Source organism: Chrysemys picta, chromosome 2, assembly GCF_011386835.1.
Source record: "Chrysemys picta bellii isolate R12L10 chromosome 2, ASM1138683v2, whole genome shotgun sequence".
Classification (NCBI taxonomy): Eukaryota; Metazoa; Chordata; order Testudines; family Emydidae; genus Chrysemys; species Chrysemys picta.
This window is the reverse complement of record NC_088792.1, coordinates 162,644,633-162,664,435: the sequence shown is the minus strand read 5'-3', so window position 1 is coordinate 162,664,435 and position 19,803 is coordinate 162,644,633. Positions and strand designations below refer to the sequence as shown.

The 19,803-nt window shown below is 53.2% G+C and overlaps 1 protein-coding gene across 2 annotated transcripts; it reads left to right on the top strand.

Annotated features, from left to right (window-relative positions):
• Positions 1–2,130: 2,130 nt before the first annotated feature.
• On the top strand, positions 2,131–19,716 carry STAR (steroidogenic acute regulatory protein). Of its 2 annotated transcripts, XM_005286526.4 has the most exons (9): positions 2,131–2,262; positions 9,161–9,268; positions 12,696–12,883; positions 14,212–14,325; positions 14,716–14,843; positions 14,939–15,097; positions 15,895–16,079; positions 17,688–17,781; positions 18,133–19,716. In XM_005286526.4, the coding sequence occupies exons 3-9, from the start codon at positions 12,820–12,822 to the stop codon at positions 18,247–18,249; spliced, it is 861 nt and encodes a 286-aa protein (XP_005286583.1). In that variant the 5' UTR covers positions 2,131–2,262; positions 9,161–9,268; positions 12,696–12,819; the 3' UTR covers positions 18,250–19,716. The 2 variants fall into 2 exon arrangements, with proteins under 2 accessions (XP_005286583.1, XP_065440723.1); XM_065584651.1 differs by lacking the exons at positions 2,131–2,262; positions 9,161–9,268 and having other exon boundaries at positions 12,702–12,883; positions 18,133–18,278; positions 18,391–18,522.
• The last annotated feature ends 87 nt before the right edge of the window (positions 19,717–19,803 follow it).

The window sequence follows — 19,803 nt, the reverse complement described above, 5'->3', positions numbered from 1 at the left end:
TTTTTTGGAGTGTGCCCTTGTAACTTCCGGATATACAGGTATTTTTGGTTTTCCTGCCCCCCACCAGTAACAATATACACACCTTCCCCTAGAAACATGAGCGCTGTGTGTGCATGTGATACTTTCCGTTTCACTGATCAGCCACGCAAGGTTGTCAAAGCCATTCAGTAGGGAGTGCAAAGACAGGGCCGGGTCCTGCAACCAGATCCATGCAGCTGGATCTTTGGGCCCCATGTGAGTGCTGGGGCCAGCCCAGGCAGGTAAGATTGCAGGATTGAGGCCATAACTTGCAACAGCTGCTCCTGTTCAGCTGGCTGTCCTGTGCTGCTCCATGGAAGGGAGACTGCAGACTTCCAGCCTAGCACTGAGCTAACCAACACACAAGAATCTTCTGAATAACGAGGAGAGAGCTCCTTCCAAGGGACGTTTTCCTGCAGTGATAACACTCCTTAGCTCCTCAGCCATGGCTCCCAAAGCATTTAACAGAGGTATGTGCCATCATCTATCTCACAGATATGGGGAAACTGAGGCACAGAGCGGAAATGTTCCTTAAGGTGTCTTGGGGACACAGTGACCAAATCTGCTGCTGTGCTCTAAGCACCGGCCCATGCTGCCGTTTTAGAAGCAGAAGCTGTTGGTTCTCTGCCAGGCCCCCATGTGCCCTAGAAACCCACCGCTCCCCACCAAATAATTTCAGTCCCATAAGCCCTGAGCCTCTTCATCCTCCCTGCGGTTCCTGAGGGCATCCCCTACAGCCCATTCGAGGTAAAACGGTCTTTGAAATAACCCTCCTGGCTTTACGCTTCGGTTTTTCAATGAGTTGTCACAGACCCCTGAGCTGCAGGGAGCTCTCTTGGCCACTGGGTGGAAGCAGTGCAGGGCTGTGTGCTCAGGGTCAGATTTTCAGCTCAGCACCCAACGTGGGGGGTGCACCCCACCAGCCAGGATCTCTCCTCAGAATCTGGCCCGAGGGCAGGGGAGGAATGCCAGTGCAAGCGGGGACCCTGGCAGGGAGATGGGCTCTGGTGAACATGGCCCTTGCCGGGGACCCAGGTGTCTGCAATGCACAGGGGCTGCTGCTGTAGCCCAGCTGGGTCTGTGGGAAACAAGGCATCAGGACCCGGCTTCTGCTCTGGCCCTTTTACCCCCTTGCTCTGCCGATGCCCTCTGTGGTGGGCCGGCCCGACAGCCAGCTGCCCTCTGCAGAACTGGTGCTACTGCCCCCAGCTCTCGGGGCCCCAAAACTGACCACGCTGAAGACAGGTCCTCCTCCCCCCCGCACTGGACAGGAGCAGGCCCAGTAATGGCAGGGCACGTGCCCCCCTTGGTATTAGGGCCCATTGCAGCCACGGCGGGCCGGCTGGGGCGCTCCTGGAGCACTTGGCCATTCCCCCATTGTTGGCCAGTGCAGGCAGAGGGTTACTCTTCTTGCTGCTTGCCCAGCCAGGGAAAGGAAAGCACCTCATAGTTTAGACTCCTCACCTTCATCCCCCTGGGGCCAGTCCTGCAACCTGCAGAGTTGAGGGAAGCGTCCCCAGGGAACGTTTCCACCCCTGCCGTGGGAGCAGGCCGACGAGGTGGTGGCTAGGGCAGCAGGTCTGTTCCTGGCAGTGGCGGACTCTGTGGTGGGGAGGGGGAGCTGACAAAGAGGCCCAGCTGCCTGGAGGGGTGGGGGAGCTGGATTCTAGCATCTCCACACCCCTCCCTAGCTGCAGGGCCATTGGCAGCTCCCCGCCTTGTGCTGCAGTGTAGGCTGGTGGCAGGTCCTTGCTGTCCCACCCTTGACAGCTGTCTGTGCTCCCTCCAGGCGCACTCGCCCTCTGCACTATTACCACATGGCTCCCAGGCAGCGCCTGGGTGAGGAGGGAAACCAGATGGCAGTGCCCAAGTCCCCTGACCACCCTTGGTGAGTGGGTGGGGCAGGCCTGCGGAGAGCTAGTCCATGGCTCAACCTGTATCGGAGCCTGGCACAGGTTTCAGACTGAAGCCAAAGCCCCTCACACACCTGCAAGTTGCTGCCTTGGATCAATTAGCACCAGCCTCCTCCCACAGGTGCCACCAAGGGGGCCCTGGTGCAGAGAGGACTGGGCTCTTCTGTTTGTTCCTGTGGGAAGGGGAAGCTCCCAGGCTCACTTGCAAGGGGGATTTTTCCTGCAAGCTGCATGCCTTTTCCCTCTGGCTAAAAGCCCCTGGCTGGAGCCTGGGGGAAGAGAGAGCTGCTTGCGTGAGAGAAGACTCGATCCCCAGCTCCTGGAGAACAAGGTAAAACACTGTAGTGACTGCAACTTAAAAAGCTTCCTGTACTTGCAGCTGGGTCTGGGATGGAGGCTGCCGCAGGGTTTGCATCCTGCAGGCTACGTTTCGGTGGCACTCAAGACCCCTTGGTGCTATATGTAGCAAGGACAGTCCTTGCCCAAGAGAGCTCACAGCCTGACCAAGGGAGGGTCCTTCTCCCCATCCACAGCTGCGGGAAGGGGCCCAGAGAGAGTAACGGAGGCAGCATGTGGCAGAGCTGGGACCTGACCCTGTGTCTCCGGAGTCCCCGCCCAGCGCCCCAGGCACAAGCCCGTCCTGCTCCCCACATGTGCCGTGTTCATGGAGGAGAGCCTGGTGCATGGGGGCTCTCCAGGGAAAAGGCTGACACCAGCCTCACGAGCCAGGTCCTGCAGTGGCTGGACCCTGCACTGGGCCCACGGGCTAAGCAGCACTTGCCCCCCCCCCCCCCCCCAAGGTTGCAGGATGGCTTTCCCCTGGGATTTCACAGACTGCCCGCTTCACCCCATGCTGTCAGTGGGATGACACAGCTTTGTGCTGCCTCCTATGGAGGAGAGGGGCCCCCCCGCAGTTACCAGGTGCAGGGCAGGGGGCAGGATTGGGCGTGGTCAGGTGGAACAGTCTCCCCCACTAGGACTGGTCGGGCTGCTGAATGATCTCAGCCCTTTGTAGCACGCTGAGACCCCGCTGGGCCTGGGGAGAGCTCCCTCGGGGCTGCCAGCCATCGGCGTCATCCGCCATTGTGTCCAGGACTGGTGCTGCAGCCCCCTATCAAAGACACAGTAGGCTGCTAGACGCTGCGATTTAACCCCCTCTGTGTCACATTGGTGCAAACAGTGGCTGGGCCCTTAAACCATGTGCTCCAGCCGGTGAACCACTTAGGCCGGATCCCTAGCGAATGCAAACCAGTTTTGCTCCATTGAAATCAGCAGCTTCCCTGACTTACACCAGCCGCAGTGCTGGCCTCAGAGGTGTCTTGGATTCACCCCCTTGCTGCTCTCAGGAGGGGTTGGCCCTGGCTGGCGTGTCGGTGGCGGAGGGGGATGGCTGGAAGGTGGAAATCTCATTCTCCTCGTAGACACCGGGGCTGGCCAGGCGGGGGGCTGGCCTGGAGTGGCCCTGGATCTGGAAGCAGATGGTGTACAGGAAGGCAGATAAGTGCAGCAGGCACACGCAGCAGAAGACAGCCACCACCACGATGGTGTGGGACTCCCACAGGGACGGCTCTGGGGCCAAAGGAGACCACGTTGTGTTCTCGTCGGGCTGGTTACCGCTCCCCATCCCCTCTGTGTGGTTCATGGTAACCCAGGCCATTCCTAGGGGAATGGATTCTGGCATCTTCTCAGCACTGTCTGGTTGGTAGCATGGTCTCACAGGCAGGGACTTCCACGCACCTGCAAAGAGAGAATGCAGCAGCTCTGGGCTCCCCGTGACTAGCCTGGCCCTCGGTCCGAGTCTGAGAGAATGGGCTGGTTACACTATGCCAGGCTGAGCTGAGAGGGGTCAGCCCTGCCCGGGATCTCGTTCTCTCAATGGATCTCCTGTGAGAGCCTTCTAGACATGCAGCCAGTGCGGGGGTAGCAGCCAGATGTCCAGAGCACACGCTGTGCAGCAGGCTGGGGAGAGGACAGCTTGGCCAAGGACCCTAGGGAATCCTGACTCCTCGGGAAGTGACCCATGATCCTCGGTGTCTGTGGAGCAGGCAGGACCTTGGGATTCGAGGGCTGTACACATGGCAAAAGGCCCTGGCTCCTTGATATATCTGCCTTGGAGGGAGGCGGGGCTGGGATCCCTGCACCGCCATCCCAGCATGGGCTGTGGGGATTACAGGCCTGAGTTGCCTTCCCTGCCCTGGGAAGCTCAGAGGTGCCAGGCCTGGTTCGCAGGCTTACTACAGCCTGTACGCCACTCTGGCACAGGAAAGGGGCTTTAACATGGGAGCAGATGGTCTCCGCCCCTTGCCAGGGTGAGAGTTGGGTGAGGTGGCCTCAGTGTCTGTGGGAATCGGGGGGCCCGTTGTTTCCAAATTCCTTCCTCCACCCTGCATAAGGGAGCCTGTGTTTGCAGCCCCACCTCCAGCTGGGGGCTAGAATCAACCCCCCTCTGCCCCTGCTGGGCCCCCCATTCCTGGGGAAGGGTGCCCCATATCTCCCTGAGATGGCTGCTTGCCACCTGAGCCCCAGGAGCAGTACGGACTGCGGCAGAGCTCTGCTGTGGGGTACCGGGCTTTTGTTTGGGTGCCAGACCTCTTTCCCTGCGGGCCCATTGCTGGCTGCTGAGCAGTGAGACTAGGCACAGAAGCCCGAAGTGCATGAGGATTGTGTGCTGTGGGTGTGGAGGGGATGTAGATTGCAGACACTGGGCTCACTTGGGAACCAAACTATAGAGCCCTTAAATCAGGGCTGCCCATGGGCTGCAGAGCCCCATGGGCAGCTAGATAGCACGTCCTTCTTTAGGAGAAGGGCCTAATTCTTTGCTGGTGTTGTCATTGTCTGGGCAGCAAGGGGTGCTGTTTATGATCTGTGTTTAGTACATGGCTGAGGGCACAGAATGCAGTATTTCAATACGTTTGCCAGGGGCTTCAGGCCTGTGTCTGAGGCAAGATTCTAAATGAGGCTGGTTGAAAACGTTGTGTCCAGATAGTTTTCAGCCAGAAAATGCAGTTTCAACTAAACCAATTGTTTCTGCAAAACGGTATCGACGTGGATGAAATCTCCCATGAAAAGAAATGTTTTGAAACGTTTCTTTTGGACAGAAAAAATAGGAAATTTCGTTTTGATAAGTTTCCAAGGCAAAATTGTCCAAAACCAACTATTTGAAGTGTCCCATGAAAGGCGGGTGTCATTCCGATTGGAACAACTTCTGCATGTTGCCATATCCACCCTGTTTGGACCAGCCCAAACTGTGAGCTCTTTGGGGCAGGGACTGGCTTTGTTTGTACAGCGCTTGGCACAGGAGGTCCACGACTGGAGCGCCTACGTACCGTGTAATAGGGCAAAGTCTTGCATCTGCCCTATGGAGACTACAGGTCCCAGCGTGCAGTGCTCCAGCTTGATCCCAATGGCCTGCTGGGACCCTATTGTCCATCACTGTGTTGAGGACAGAGGGTGAGCTGCATTGTAAAATGCTTGGGGAGCTGGGGAGGCTTCCTTTGGAAACAGCCAGAGTGCTAGTGACCAGCTCTGGGGGCCCCGGCAGGGGCACACAATGTGCCCCTCCAAAAGCCGTTGGCTTTTACTCCTGCATATGCCCCTGCTCCGGGGCAAAGCTGGGCCTGGGGTGCCTGCGATGTCAGCAAGGTTAACGAGAGACTTGTAAATGTCTCTAATAGGAAATGGGCCTTTTCTCAACCCCAACAGCCTGTTGAGCTTCCTGCTCCCAGCTGCAGGAGAGAAGGCGAGGAACCTCCGGGACGTTGCTGCTGCGGTTTCATATCTCTGTGCAGTAGCACGTAGAGGTCACCAGGCTGGGCACCATCATGCTGGCCGGGGGCAGATCTGGAGTAAAGACCAGCCTGGCCCCAAAGAGCTCAGAGCCTAAACGCAAAGTGGTGCTTAAGGCTACGGCTGGATGGGAGAGGGGAAATAGTCTGTTCCAGACAGTCCTTTCTGGGCCTTTCCATGCTGAAAGCAAACTGCCAGCCTCCGCTAGACAATCCCGGTAACAAAACTGTCAGCCTCCCCTTCCCTGCATAACCAGCCAGACTGGGTGTCCGACTGCCCGTCCCCGAGCGAGTCCCGAGGAAACCAGCTGCATCCCCTAGCCGGGGGAGCATTAGACCCAACAGCGGTGTGACAGCTCTAGGCACCAACACCTACCTCTCCCTCTCTGATGCAGCAATTGAGCATCTGGTGCTTCCAGCCATAAGTACCTTCTGTGCAGCCAGCCCTGCCTTCCACGTCTCTCTCTCTCCAAGGTCTGGCTGCTCGGTGCTCCCTGCAAACGGTGAGGAGAGCAGGGAAAATCGCCTCTGTTCCTGTTGCTCTGGAAACCGAATGAGCCAAAGAACCCTCGGCTCTGTGTGAGGGTGAGCTCAGGCTGGGCTCGCGGCATCCCCCTGCAGCTGTGAGCCGAGCACGCGAGCCCCTGCTCTGCTCCATGGGGCCGATGCTGGATCCTCAGCACTTTGCCAGTTCACGTCCCGCCTTTACCAGGAGCTGATTGAAACCCCCTTACCTCAGTCCCGTAGGGTCTCGGCTCAGTTTTAGGGGAACCCGCTCTCCCCTCTTGGCCCCAGTGGCTAATAGAAGGGGTAGGCAATTACTGCCCCTACAGTAAGCCTGGTCTATTGGCCCTTTTCTGCCACAGGTTTCCTGTGTGACGCTGGGCAAGTCACTGAGCTCTCCCATCTGTACACGGGGGATCATAGCACTGCCCTGGCTCCTGGGGGTGTGAGGAGAAAGCTGTGTCCGAGCCAGGCGTTGTTAAGATACTGAGTGAATAACCTGTCTTGGGTCACTCCTCTTTCCCTGCCCAGGAGCGTGCAGGCCTCTAACATCGGTGCCCCCTGTCTTTCCCCAGGCTCCCCCTGATGTCCTGGCTCCAGACAAACCTGGCAGCTCGGCGCTGTGCTGCAGGCTGCCTTTTCCATCCTGGCTCTGAATTAGTCTCTAGGGTGGCATTTCTCCCAGCGCCTGCCAGCCGGGTTGTGGCAGTTCACCCCGGCATTTAGGGCCACTCTGCCTTGGTGTGAGGAGCCAGCCAGCACATTTAACCCCTCCAGTTGCAATTGCCCCTGTCTTGGGAGAGTCTTGGGAGAAACAAAGCACCTTGCCGAGCGGGTCACGCTGCAGCAAAGGCCTCCGGGGCCCCATGGTGGGATTGTTCGCATTGGAGCTGCGATTTGTAAAATGGAACCTGTGGCTATGTTCTGAGCACGGATCGCCTGCGCGGTCAGCTTCCCGGGACTCGACTGTTCTACTCAGAAGGTCTGGCTGGAGCCTTGGGCTCCGGGAATCCGAACCCTGCCGCTCCGAGACCCAGGCTCACTCCGCTTTGGGAGGTGAGAACGTTGATTTGAAATCGGTGGTGGTTGGTGCAGTGAGACGGCCTGTCCCATTCAGACAGCGCTCCTTTCTCAGCAATCCCTCTGCTGCAGGCACTCTCTGGCACGTCACACAGGGGACCAGCCCACCAGCCCTTCTGGTCTTACAACTGACACTAGCGTCTGGGACCAGGAACTGCAGAGGTGGCTCTGTCCTGAGCTCTTGGGGGTGGTTTTGGTTTTGGACACTCTTCAAAACAAAACCATGTCCTTGGACAGAGGCCTTGCCTTCGGGAGCGACTGCTTTGTGTGGATAAATACAGGCCTCACAACCACAGGGGCTCTGGGCTACCTAGTCTGACCAGCACCTCTGGGGAAGATGAAGCTTGAAGGGTTCAGGGTTCTCCTGTCTGGGATGGCTCTTCATTACCCATTGTCACAGTGGTCTGCTCCCTGTGCCTATGCACATGGAGACTCTCTCCCCTGCAAATACCGCTGTTCCCCTGGCCATGCCTAGACTGCAGCTCTGTGACCAGCTCCGGAGTTCTGGGGGTGTGATTCCTGTGAAAGACGTGACACGAACGATTGCATTTAGACTCTTTATCCACCAGCCGCAATGCGGGCGTCCAGCTGGCTGTCCCACCAACGCAGAGCCTATGGCACTGTCCCTGGGGTTTGCAGATAGAGCTGTCCAGGTGCACAACAGCCAGTGGAGTGGCTGGGGTGGGGCAGAGTGCAGTACTGGGACCAACATGTGTGGCTGCAAAACAATCCCTGTTACCAACCGAGTAAACCACAGACCAGCCATGCTGAGAGAGCCACTCTCTGGGGGTGAGGGGTGTGTGTTCTCTACTGACATCTATTTTCAGGGACAGTGGTGGGCAGCCCCCTGTTTGGAGGCATGCTCTCACACACTGGCTTTCCCCAGGACAGGGTGTTGGATGGTTTTTGCAAGAGTTAAAGTAACCGAATATGACCTATCTGCTCTGGGAGGAGGTGAGGCAGGGTCAGTAGCAGCACTGGCCACCTGCAAGCTAACTCTGGAGAGGGGGCACTGCTAGCCAGTGCTGGTCAGCATGCAGAGCTGAACTCAGGTGTCTGGTTCAGCTTCTCTCTCAGGCTAGACTAGCCTCTGCTGTGGCCACCACCAGAGATGGGCCTTGATCCCCGACTGGAACGTCCTGAGCTGTGTGCCTCCATAGGGGGAGGCGTTGGGAAAGCTGGTCTAAGCCGACTGCCCGTCTCTAGTCCAGCTTAGGGGTAGAGTGTGTGTCCATTCCTCCTCGGTCAACTGGGGCTATGCTGCCCTGCCTGCCAGGGACTGCCAGGCTGAACTCAGGGAGGCTTGGGAGGTGTCTGGCACGGTGGTGGGAGCCACACAGTCAGCCAAATAGACACCTGGCATGGGCCTTGTAATTCTGGTTCTGTTGGAAAATCTTTCAAACTCCTGCGAATGGCAGAGAACATAAGAGCGGCCCTACTGGGTCAGACCAATGGTCCATCTAGCCCAGGATCCTGTCTTCTGACAGTGGCAGATGCCAGATGTATCAGAGGGACTGAACAGAACAGGGCAATTTATCGAGGAATCCATCCCTTCATTTCAGCTTTTGCTCCCGTGCCTGTGTTGTCAGCTGAGCTGCGAATTCCAGCAAAGAGCTGGCATTAAAAGAGCTGGCTGGAAACTTCTTCTTCTTCTTCTTTTTTTTTTTTAATTAAAAAATAAAAATCTTAATTGTCACCAAAAAATTGCACTTTTCCCCCTGCATGTTTCTACCTGCTCTAAACAAAACAAAGAACCAGCCAAGCAATACATCCGAGGTGAGTCTTCAATATTTGGGATAGGAGGAAAAAATCTTCCTGAGTGAAATGTGACCTTCTTACATACTGGTTTTTTCCTTCTAGGGACTGTTGCTGACTTTATCTGGTCGCTGTACGTATAGATCTCCGTCCCCCTCAGAACACCGTGCTCAGACCTGGAACCTTTCTGCTCTGTGGCTGCATCACAACATGGTGAGTCTTTTCTGTGCGAATACTCTGAAAGAGAAAAAGACCCTTTTCTCTGTATGCGGGAGAGGGGGAGTGGAAAACATACAGAAATATCCCTATTGTTTGAAAAGCCACTTTTCACCCCAAACCTTTTTGCTCAGAGATGTTTGATTGGAGCTGAGCGTGGTGCAGGGACTGTAATGGACCCATGTTGTGAGGAAAACCAGCTCCAGGCTGTGCTTCAGTTGTTGCTTGTGTAATTTGCAGCCAGGACTGATAGTTTATCTGTCTGTATTAAAACACTTTATCCTAATCCTACCAGGCAGCTCCAGCTAATTGATTTTATTACTCACTTAAATGCTCGATATCTCTTATCTAGCATGACAGAAAAGGCTGTTTGTTTGTTTCTTTGCAGTGGCCTTCAGGCACACAATCACAGCATGATTTAGAGAGGGGGAAGTGCATGCTAGCCAGGGTGAGGATGGGGGTGGAGGTATCTAGTCACACACCCTGCTGGGAGGGGTGGGTGAATTAGTGACATGATAGCCCTATGGCTGTGTCTGAAATTCACCTGCCCACTTGCCCATCTCCCCTGATAGCCCCATGGCTGTGTCTGAAATTCACCTGCCCACTTGCCTATCTCCCCTGAGCCCATTCCACGGCCCGAGCAGCGTCCCACAGCAGATGCTTGGTTTTTAAATTGATCTGCCAGAGAGAAACGTTTCCCACGTGTGGAACTGGCCCCTGACTTTACCCTTGCCCAAGGCCTACGTTCACGCCTGGGCCAGCTGCAGGCATCCAAGCTGTGATGCTGCCCTGGGTGGAACCTGTTACGGCCCAGCAGCTCGAGCTGTCGGGTCGAGGAACTGGAGGCTGCTGGCAGGTGACATGCATGTTCTTGCTCTCAGTAGTAGCAGTTGTTTGTATTATGGTAGCACGTAGAGGCTGGGACCCCATGTTGGGTGCTGCACGGGATCATAATTGGAGACTGTCCCTGCCTCAGAGAGCTCGCAAGACAAAGGGTCGGAGGGAAAATGGGGGAATTGCCCGGCAGGTCTGGGGAACAGAGCCCAGTTTTCCTGAGTCCCAGCCCAGTGCCCTGGCCACCCCCCTCCCCCCAGCCCCTCTATGTTGGCTTTGAGGCTGGACTGTGGGGTTAATGGCGCAGAGGGGGCTGCCCTCATGCCTCTTCCATTCTTGCAACATCAAGTGGAAGGTCAGGCTCCCCGCACAAGGGTACGAACGCTGACGTCAAAGGAAGCAGCTGGTGATTCACTGGCTCTTCTGAGCCTTTGTGTCTCTGGCTGTAACTCATCTGGGAAATGTCATCCCATCCTTGAGTGTTATCGTTTCGCTGTCAGTTTGCCCACCCTGCTGGGAGATAATCCAACCTCTGAAGGAGATATTGGCCCGGCAAATACATGCTTTTTGAAAACCTCAGTGTAGGGGGACTTCCCCTTCCCTCGGCTGACTGCATCTGTACTGCACTGCAGAGCAGTGCCTATGGGGAGACCTGGGCTCTGTCCTCTGCCCTGCCAGGTCACCTGGTACATTCAGAGATTCCCAGGCCAGACGGGACCACTGTGATCAGCTAGTCAGGCCTCCAGTGTAACACAGGCTGGAGACCCTCCCCAAAATCATCCCTAGAGCCGATCTCTATGGTCAGGGATGGAGAATCCACCACGCCCCTTGGCAAATTATTCCTGTGGTTAATCACCCTCAGTGATTCATCTCCCAGCCATTGGATTGTTGAGCACGTCCCCCCATGTGCCTCAGTTTCCCCCTCTGTAAAATGGGCTGATGGTACTGACCTCTCTTCGAGCTCTATGGATGAAAGAGCACATAAAAGCCAAAGTGCTGCTGCTGTTCATTAAGGTTGCTTCAGTTAGTACATGTCCCGTAGGGTTTGAATCCTGCACCGTGCCCTTGGGAGTGGATGAGCCAGGAGCCAGACAGCCTTCTCCAGCTCGAGGGGCAGATTGTGTCCCCCTGCCCCCGATGTGCCGGGAGAATGCCCATCTGCCCAGGCTCCTGGGGTAGGCGTGGGGGGAGAGATCTGTTCCTAACACTCGCTTTGCAAGGAAGCTGTATTAGGTGGCTGTGTAGATTCCCTCCTTCCATCCCGATCAGCTTCAGATGCGGGCACGCTGACACCCCCAGGGCCAGGTTTGGTCAGTGATGCCCCTAAGGGGTGGTGGAGGTGCGGAGTTCCCCTCCCCCAAAGCCAATGGTTTTGTTCACTCCCACGAGGCTCTGGGGGGCGGCTGAGTTCAGACCACTCAAGGCACTGTGGGGGGGGAGGTGAGGGGCTTCTGAGGGTGCAAGGATGTACATAATGGGGCAGCCCTCTGCTCAGAGATGCCTGTGTAGCCCCACGCCATAGTTCCAACCGTCTTCCCCCATCCTCGCTCACACAGGTGGGACTGCTGCCTATACAGCACCTCCCCTTCCCCCAGCGGCGTCTTTCCTCAGCCAGGTCTGCTCCTGTTCACGCTCCAGAGGCTGGATCCTTTCATGCCCAGCATCCAGACTGAATCTGCAGGGGGCCGCGCTGCCAGACCAGCCCCCCTCATGGGATATGCCCCTTGTAAGGGGTGCATGCGGCTGTCCCGGGGCCGAGCAGCACGCAGGGTCTCTATTTTCCTAATGCTCTGCCCAAGGCTACTGACTCCACTGGCTTCCTGAGGCTGCGTCTCTCCTTCCCCCCCCTCCCCCCTTAAAGATCATGTTTTCTAAGTTAAAGGACATGTCCACCAGCCGTGCCTGTTACAACTAGATCTGTGTTTGCAAATCCATGCAACTCGTTCCTTAAAGCACCGGTGCTCCATTCAGTTACTCTAGCCTGGCACTCCCGGGCCCCTCTACAATAGCCAGCCAGTGCCTGTGAGCACCTCTCCAAACGGGAACCCTGTCCTAGGTGAAGGCAGGTTTCGTTGCCGACCCCGTGAGCCATCCAGTGCCCTTCCCTGTGACCTGCTGCACTGATCCAGGGCAATGGATGGCAGTCTCTGGGGCCTAGCTGTCCAATCATGGGGGAGAAAAACACCCCCCGCCCAGGGCAAACTGTAGTCTAAGCTGTGGTGACCATGTCTATCACCGCATGGGAGATAGCCGCTCTCAGTCTGTGCTGGACACCTGCATTCGGGTGGCGCTAGGCTACATGCCTGGGAATCGGTATTATAGTTCAGCAAGAACTCCAAGCACTGGCCTGCTGGCGGCCTTTGCTTTGGGACTAGGTCCGTCTAACTGTGCTCAGCTGTCGCTCTGGAGAGAGAAGGTCTGGTTGGCTGCAGAGGGTTAATGTAGCCAAGGGAGGATAGGCTTGTTCCCTTAATCAGCTTTGCCTCTTGTAACGCTGCCCACATGACAGATGCAAGAGAAGAGTTTGGCCTTGGCCCCCAGCAGGCCTGGGTAAGTGATGTCTTTTCTTATCTCTCTGCTGACTAACCAGCATCCTTCAGCTGGAGTATTTAAAGCTGCGAGTGGGGAGAGCGGCAGCAGAGAAACACTAGTCCAGCAGAGGCAGCCCCGGAGACACTGACGCTGGAAGACTGAGCTGAGACCAGAAAAGAAAAATGCTGCCAGCAACTTTCAAACTGTGTGCCGGGATCTCCTACAGGCATCTGCGCAACATGACCGGTGAGGGGGACGTGCAGCTGTCACTGGGGCAGGAGCTGGGCTGGGGCGGGGTGGTGGTGTGTGGCTTGAAGGCCCCATTGCTGTGAATTTGACTGTCAGATTCAAAGTACCTCATTTCCTGCTCCTTAGCAGTGATGTTTATTTCTATTACGGGTACTCTGTCTGCGACCCCTGATTGCCCCAAACACTGAGCAACTAGAGGCACCCCTGCTCTATGCCCTGTTTGCCAGCAGGGATCACTGGGGGCATTCTCTGCTGTGTGTTACGCAGCTCACACCCTCAGCTGGTGTAAATTGTCATCGTTCCCTTGGAGTTAAAGGTCTGTCCCATGTCCCCAGTGGTCCCAGCTGGCCTTAAAATCTGTTCGCCTCTCCCCTTTTTGTTGCCAGGAGACTCTTTCTAGCTGGACGGGGAAAGGTATGCCTGTTTCTGAACGCAGAACAGTCTGTGTTTCCAGGGAGGCTATTGTTTATAGTGCCATAAATGTACAGATAAAACATGCTCCCTGCCTTGAAGAGCTCACATGGAAAGGACTTAGATTATCCACTCCAATTGCTAGGAATCTGCTCTCTTTTCCAAACTGCTGGAGAGAGAGAGAGAGAGAAACTTCCAACAGACTCTTCTTGGCTTCTGGCTGTCTCGGTTTCTGCTGGACTAGGGAGCAGGTTGAGGTCTAGATTACACATCGCACCAGGTTTATGCCAAAGACCATTCCTTTGGCAAAAGGCATTCTGCAGGTTTGGAAGAAGTCTGCCTCCCTTCTGCTTGGTGTGGTGTTGCACATACTGGTGTGCACAGCTCTCCAATCCCAGCATGCTGTATAATTGGAAAAGTAGGAGCATAGGTAGAGTTTCTAAAACAGCTTCTAGTCTCAGTGCCAGGTGAATTTTCCGATGTTGTGAACTGCTGGATTCTAAGCCACCCCCAGGATGTGGCTAGTCCCCGTTCCCCGTGTTTTGCACATCCTAGGCTCCACATCTGGTCTCCAAATACAGTTGTTACTCTGGGGAAGGGCCTAAATGGATTTTTTTTAAAAGAGCACCACTCTTGCAGAAATCCAAAGCAAACCAAATGTAGCTGCTGTATCCACATGTTGCTGCTTCAACCATGTGTGGATGATGATAAACCCTGTTTCTGTAGATGTACTGACAGAGCCGGTGATGATGGAAGGTAAATAAAATTAAAAGAAAAAATCAGCGTGGGCCTGATGAGAGGAAATTGGCCAGGAACAGCTTTCGCTTCAGGCAGGGTCACAAACAGTGAAGCTTGAAAAGTAAACTGTGAAGTTCGTAGCTCTTTTCATTTCAATCTTACCCTCTCATTTCAAGGCTTGAGAAGGCAGGCGGCTGTTGCCATCAGCCAGGAACTGAATAAACTCGCCTTTGCTGGCCCTGGTCCCAGTAAATGGATCAACCAAGTTCGCAGGAGGAGCTCCTTACTCAGTAAGTACCATAGTCTGCCAAATGTACAATGACAAGCAAAGGGGGTGATCCCGCACCATTCAAGCCTGATAGTCTTGCACCTGGTTCCAGTAGGAGCAGGATTGGGGCTCAGGTCTTTTAAGAGGCTGCAGCTGTGATATAGACTCAAACCTGCTGATGCATATAGACATGCACAGCCTATTCTGCAAAATATAAACACAGAAAGATAGCAGGAAACCAGCATCACTCCTAAGCCCACCAGCACTGGTGCCGGACTGGAAAGGTTACTTAGTTCAGCTAAGTTATTCTGTCCTATGGAATGCAATGCAATGGACATTCATTGAGAGAATAGAGCTGCAAACAGCACTGCATAAATGCCCCAGTAAAACCCTCTACTCCAACCCCTTTCAGGCTCCAGGTTGGAGGAGAAGCCCTTCAGTGAAGTGGAGATGTCCTACATTAAACAGGGAGAGGAAGCCCTCCAGAAATCGCTCAGCATCCTCGGGGACCAGGATGGCTGGAAAACGGAGACCATAGCGGTAGGATTTCTGACTTGTGGTGGTTTCTAACTTGTCCTTTCTTAACTGAACCTACTGGGAATACTAACTCTTCGGGGCTTCCTGACTTCCTTTAGGGGAATGGGGACAAAGTGCTGAGCAAGATGCTCCCAGACGTTGGGAAGGTATTCCGGCTGGAGGTGGTTGTGGACCAGCCCTTGAACTCTGTGTATGATGAGTTGGTGGAAAGAATGGAGCAGATGGGAGACTGGAATCCAAGCATCAAGGAAATCAAGGTGAGAGACTCAACTGCATTCGTCCTCCGAAGAGGGAGGACTGCTTGCTTTGGCCCCGATTCAGCCAAGGACTTAAGCACATGCTTTGCTGAAGAGGGGCCTTTATGATTAAGCAGTAAAATAAAGGGTTTTTCTACTATATATTTTAAAGAGAGAAACGTCTAATGTGCCCAAAGGGGTAAATACAACTGGGCCGAAGGGCGTTCCAGCCTTTGAGCGCCAGCTCCAAGCTTTGGCCGTTATCTGGGCTCTGCTTTGCAGCTGATGTGGAGCTTGTTTGGCAATAGCCACAAGGTGTCAGCAAAGGGTAGAAATCCATTTCTTTATCTGAGCAGCCTGTGTTTCCAGGTGGAGGTTAGGGAATCTTACTGCAAGTGGGCGTGTGTAGTGTATACACTGAAGCAGTAACAGAGCTGGCCTGCTGCCTGCCTGATAGCCACATCTCACACTAGGTTAAACGTTCTCCCACACAGCACAGCCTGCTCCTAGAGCACCGTGTACGTTACCGTCAAATACCGAAATCCATTCCCCTCATCTGTAACACAGCCCCCCTCAGTGTCGCCGGACTACAGCGCCAATGAGGTAGACACAGCAGGCTGGGGCTGGGGAGAGGAAGGCACAGAATTTTATTAAATGCATTGCAAGATTCCTAGTACAGGGAGTCCTAGGGATAAGTGTGGCACAGACACAGTAACCGAGAGACATACACCACAACCCTGGGCTATTAAATAGAATGGTTGTGTAACCAGCCATGTTATGCTGGCTTTGCTTAACGTTGTGTAACTGTCACTGTCCAGATTCTCCAGAAGATTGGGAAAGACACCGTGATCACCCATGAGACTGCTGCGGCCACGCCTGGCAATGTGGTGGGGCCACGGGACTTTGTCAGCGTGCGGTGTTCTAGAAGACGGGGCTCTACATGTGTCCTGGCAGGGATGGCCACAAACTACGGAGCGATGCCAGAACAGAAGGGATTTATAAGGTAGGGAGCCCTCCGGCTGTTATCTTGCTTTATCAACCTTGAGCCAAAGCAGCATCAGTAGTTGGACAGCCAGGAAAGGGGACGTCTGCACAGCATGTGGGAGGCGCCATTCCCAGCTCGGGTGCACACAGCAGTGTGGCTGCAGCTGTCTGAGTCCAGAACTGGGGGTCGGGTGGGACTGTAGGAGTGGCTAACCCAAGAGGCCATGTTGGAAGTAACAGCTTGAGCGGAGCTAGCCCATGTACGTCTGCCAGCTCTGGGAGCTGCTGATGTACCGAAGTACAGAGCCTCCTGTTACCAGCCTGGTTTGGGAAGAGGGCTGTAAAAGTGGTGAGTATGTTAAAGTTTAGAGTCCTGCCTATTTTATACATTTCAAGCTTGCTTGAGCTGTTATCTTGTCCCATTAGCAATTCCCTGCCATCGCTGGGCCTTGGGCAGTGGTCATACTTCAGTTTCTCCCCAAAGACTGAAATCCTGTAGACTATAACATCCTGTTTCTCCAGTCCTCCCTTAACTGGCTCTTGGCATTCACCAACCAACCAGGACTCAAGGGCTAGAAGCTGGCAATCTCTCTTATGGCCACTAGATAGCACTGCATTTTCCCATTCTCTGGTTTATCCCACTTAAGCCAGCTAAACGGGGTTCTACTGTACAGGTATCTAGGTGATGCTCTAGCCTGCCCTCTTATGTACCACAGACCATCTCCTGGCCTTAAATGCCACGGAACAGGAGGCTCTTCACTTTGTGGAGTTTAAAGCCAGAAGAGACTATTGGATCATCCAGTCTGACCTTCTGCATAGTACATGCTATTAAATTTCACCTAGATGTCCCTTTACTAAGCTCAAAGCCCCTACAGCATTTCAGTCTTCAGCAGCTGAGATGGAGGTGCCACCATGGCAGGGAATTGATCTGGTATCTCATTCCCATTACCAAGAAAGATTCAAAGGTGTAAAATAGGCAGGACTCTAAACTTCCCCAGCCCCTGCTCCCTTTTGACTGGTACTGGCCCTCCCTCCTCTCCCACCAGGTGTCTAGTAAATGCACCCTTATTTCTCCACTCCATAGGAAACTATAGCTGTGCAATTTTTAAATTTAACTCCGGGAAGGAGCGTGGGCTGCACCCCCACTAGTGAATAGCATGGTGGTAGTAGCAGCTAGTCCCTCCACTCTCAGCCTAGCAGCCAGGCTTTGCACATGCACTCATTGCAGTACTGACTTTACACCTCCGTTAAGCAGATCTATTCTTCAAAGTCCCTTATTTAATCTGAATTTTAAAAAAATTGGGGTCAAGGGCTAGAGAGACTTAAATCAGCAGAAAGACTACTGGCCAAGTCCCACTGGAACAAAGCCACTACCTGAATAGCAGTGACTGTGCCATGGGAAACTTCTGGCTGCTGAGAGCATGCTGCAGCCTCTCCCCAGAAGCATCTTCTGGTGCTCTGTAGCAAACTCCAGCCTCAGAGTAGGGTATGCAGCACCTCTTGGCCTGAGAGGTGAGGTATTGCCACCCTCCTGCCTTTAAAACGGACTGTACAGAAGACACACACATTTGGATGGTAAATCATTGTCCCTGGTTTCCTAATGCAATGTTTTCCTGCCCTTCTCCAGAGCTGAGAACGGTCCCACCTGTATGGTTCTCCGTCCACTGGCTGAAAATCCTTCGCAGACCAAGTTAACCTGGCTACTCAGCATTGACCTAAAGGTAAGTGCACATGGTGAACTGCATTCAAACAGTATAAATGAGTCCTCTCAGGCAGACTCCTTAGGAAGGGGTGGTTGAACATTGTCTAAGGTTAAGAAATTACGAGCAGCTGTTTAACTTCTTGAAATGAAATTCTCCTGATTGAAGTAATTCCCACTGTGGGTCAGGTGAAAACTATTTCATCTTCACTGGAAATTCCAGCTCTTTCCAACCAGAAATAAGTGGTTCATGTTTTATCCAAACCCACTGGCCAATCTCATTGCAACCTAAGGTGCAAGGTTGGCTCCCTCCAACCTCCTACTCCTTAGGCCCAGGAAATACCTCCACTTTAACACACTCCTTCTTTTTCAGGGCTGGCTGCCTAAGACGATAATCAACCAAGTACTCTCCCAGACCCAGGTAGACTTTGCCAACCACCTCCGCAAGCGTTTGGCTACCACAGCCACTCCAATTGCTGTCAGCTGCTGAAGCAGTCGTTGCTGCACCCTAAAGAACTACAGGAGAACTTGTGGCACCTTAGAGACTAACAAATTTATTAGAGCATAAGCTTTCGTGGACTACAGCCCACTTCTTCGGATGCATATGAACTTCGGATGCATTAAAGAACTATTAACTTTCGATGGCATTTGCATCTTCAGGGACAGCCAGAAGCCTACCTGAGGTTTAGATTTCGCCTCAGAGGTGATTATCCCGTGTAGTGTGTTATCTGAGACATGCTTTGGGGCTTTATTTGGGTAAACGAATGGGTTCAGGTTTTTAATGCCACATTGAGTTCAACAATGGGCACTTAGGCCTCCAACCACCACCCCGCTGGGCTCCCTTCTTAGCTGAACATATCAGATCTGTTGGTGTAGGCAACCACTTCAAAATCCCCCAGAAGGTATGTTTAAGTGACTGACTGAAAAGGCTACTGCTCTGTGTGATTACACATAGGAGGATTCAGTGTTGCTGGCTGTGTGCTCTGCAACAGCTTTTGATAGTTTCACAGCAAAACTACTTCTGATCAAACAGGGGCCTTGACTTCAAGGCACAGAGTAGAACACTCAGCGAGAGCTCCAGCTTAACCCTCAGCTTCCACTTTTCTATTTCCTTCATAGGTACTTTGCTGTACAGGAACACACTCTTTAGCCTTAAGATCAGAAGTGAGTTACAGGTTTGGCATCTTGCAATATCCCAAAATCCATCCCTGGGCAGATCCTATTATTGAATTGTTAGTGCAAAGGGAGATCTGCCAATTTATACCAAGCTAGCTTTCGGTTTCATTTAAATGTGCTAATGTAAGTTACATTCTTTGCTGACTGAAAAGAGCAGCAAAGTAACTAAGTAGCCTGCTCTGTTGAATACAACTGGACCACAGTATTTGAGGCAGTCAGCATGTACTTATTTCCCCTGCTTTCAGAGGGGGCTGTGTAACTTGTCTTGTTTTTTAATAGGCTGGATAGTGGCTGACTTGATTTCTCATAAGACACTTTATACAGTTAGAGTAGGACAGTGCATCTTTGTAAGCTTACACTTTTACCTAAGAACCCAATACACCAGCATTAGTTTTGCACTCAGTGGAATTCAGCTGTAGGAAGTTAATTTATAAAGCCAGTTTGCAGGTATTTATTTTCTTGTATAGACCTGCATAATGGACTATTTAATATTTATTCTCAGTGACCATGGAGCTCTAAACAAGTTTATTTTAGTGGGTGGGGGTTCCTTATCCACTAGGGAAATCTTAAACAATGCTTGTCTTACCTTGTAGTATAAAGCAATGATTGGCTTCTCTAGAACCAACCACTTCCTGTGCCCTGCTGAGAGAAGACTGTTGCTATGCAGAACACTAAAATATTTGCAATGTAATTCTGTAGTAGCCTAATGTACTGACGTAGTTTAAATAATCCAATGTGATGTATAGATGCTGTTAAAATATATAGCTGAAAAAGATTAAAATTCTTGCCTGGCTCTCTTTATCCAGACCATAGAGTGCAAATATAACAGCTTCATAAAAATCCTTACTCTCCATTCTTAGTAGTGTTA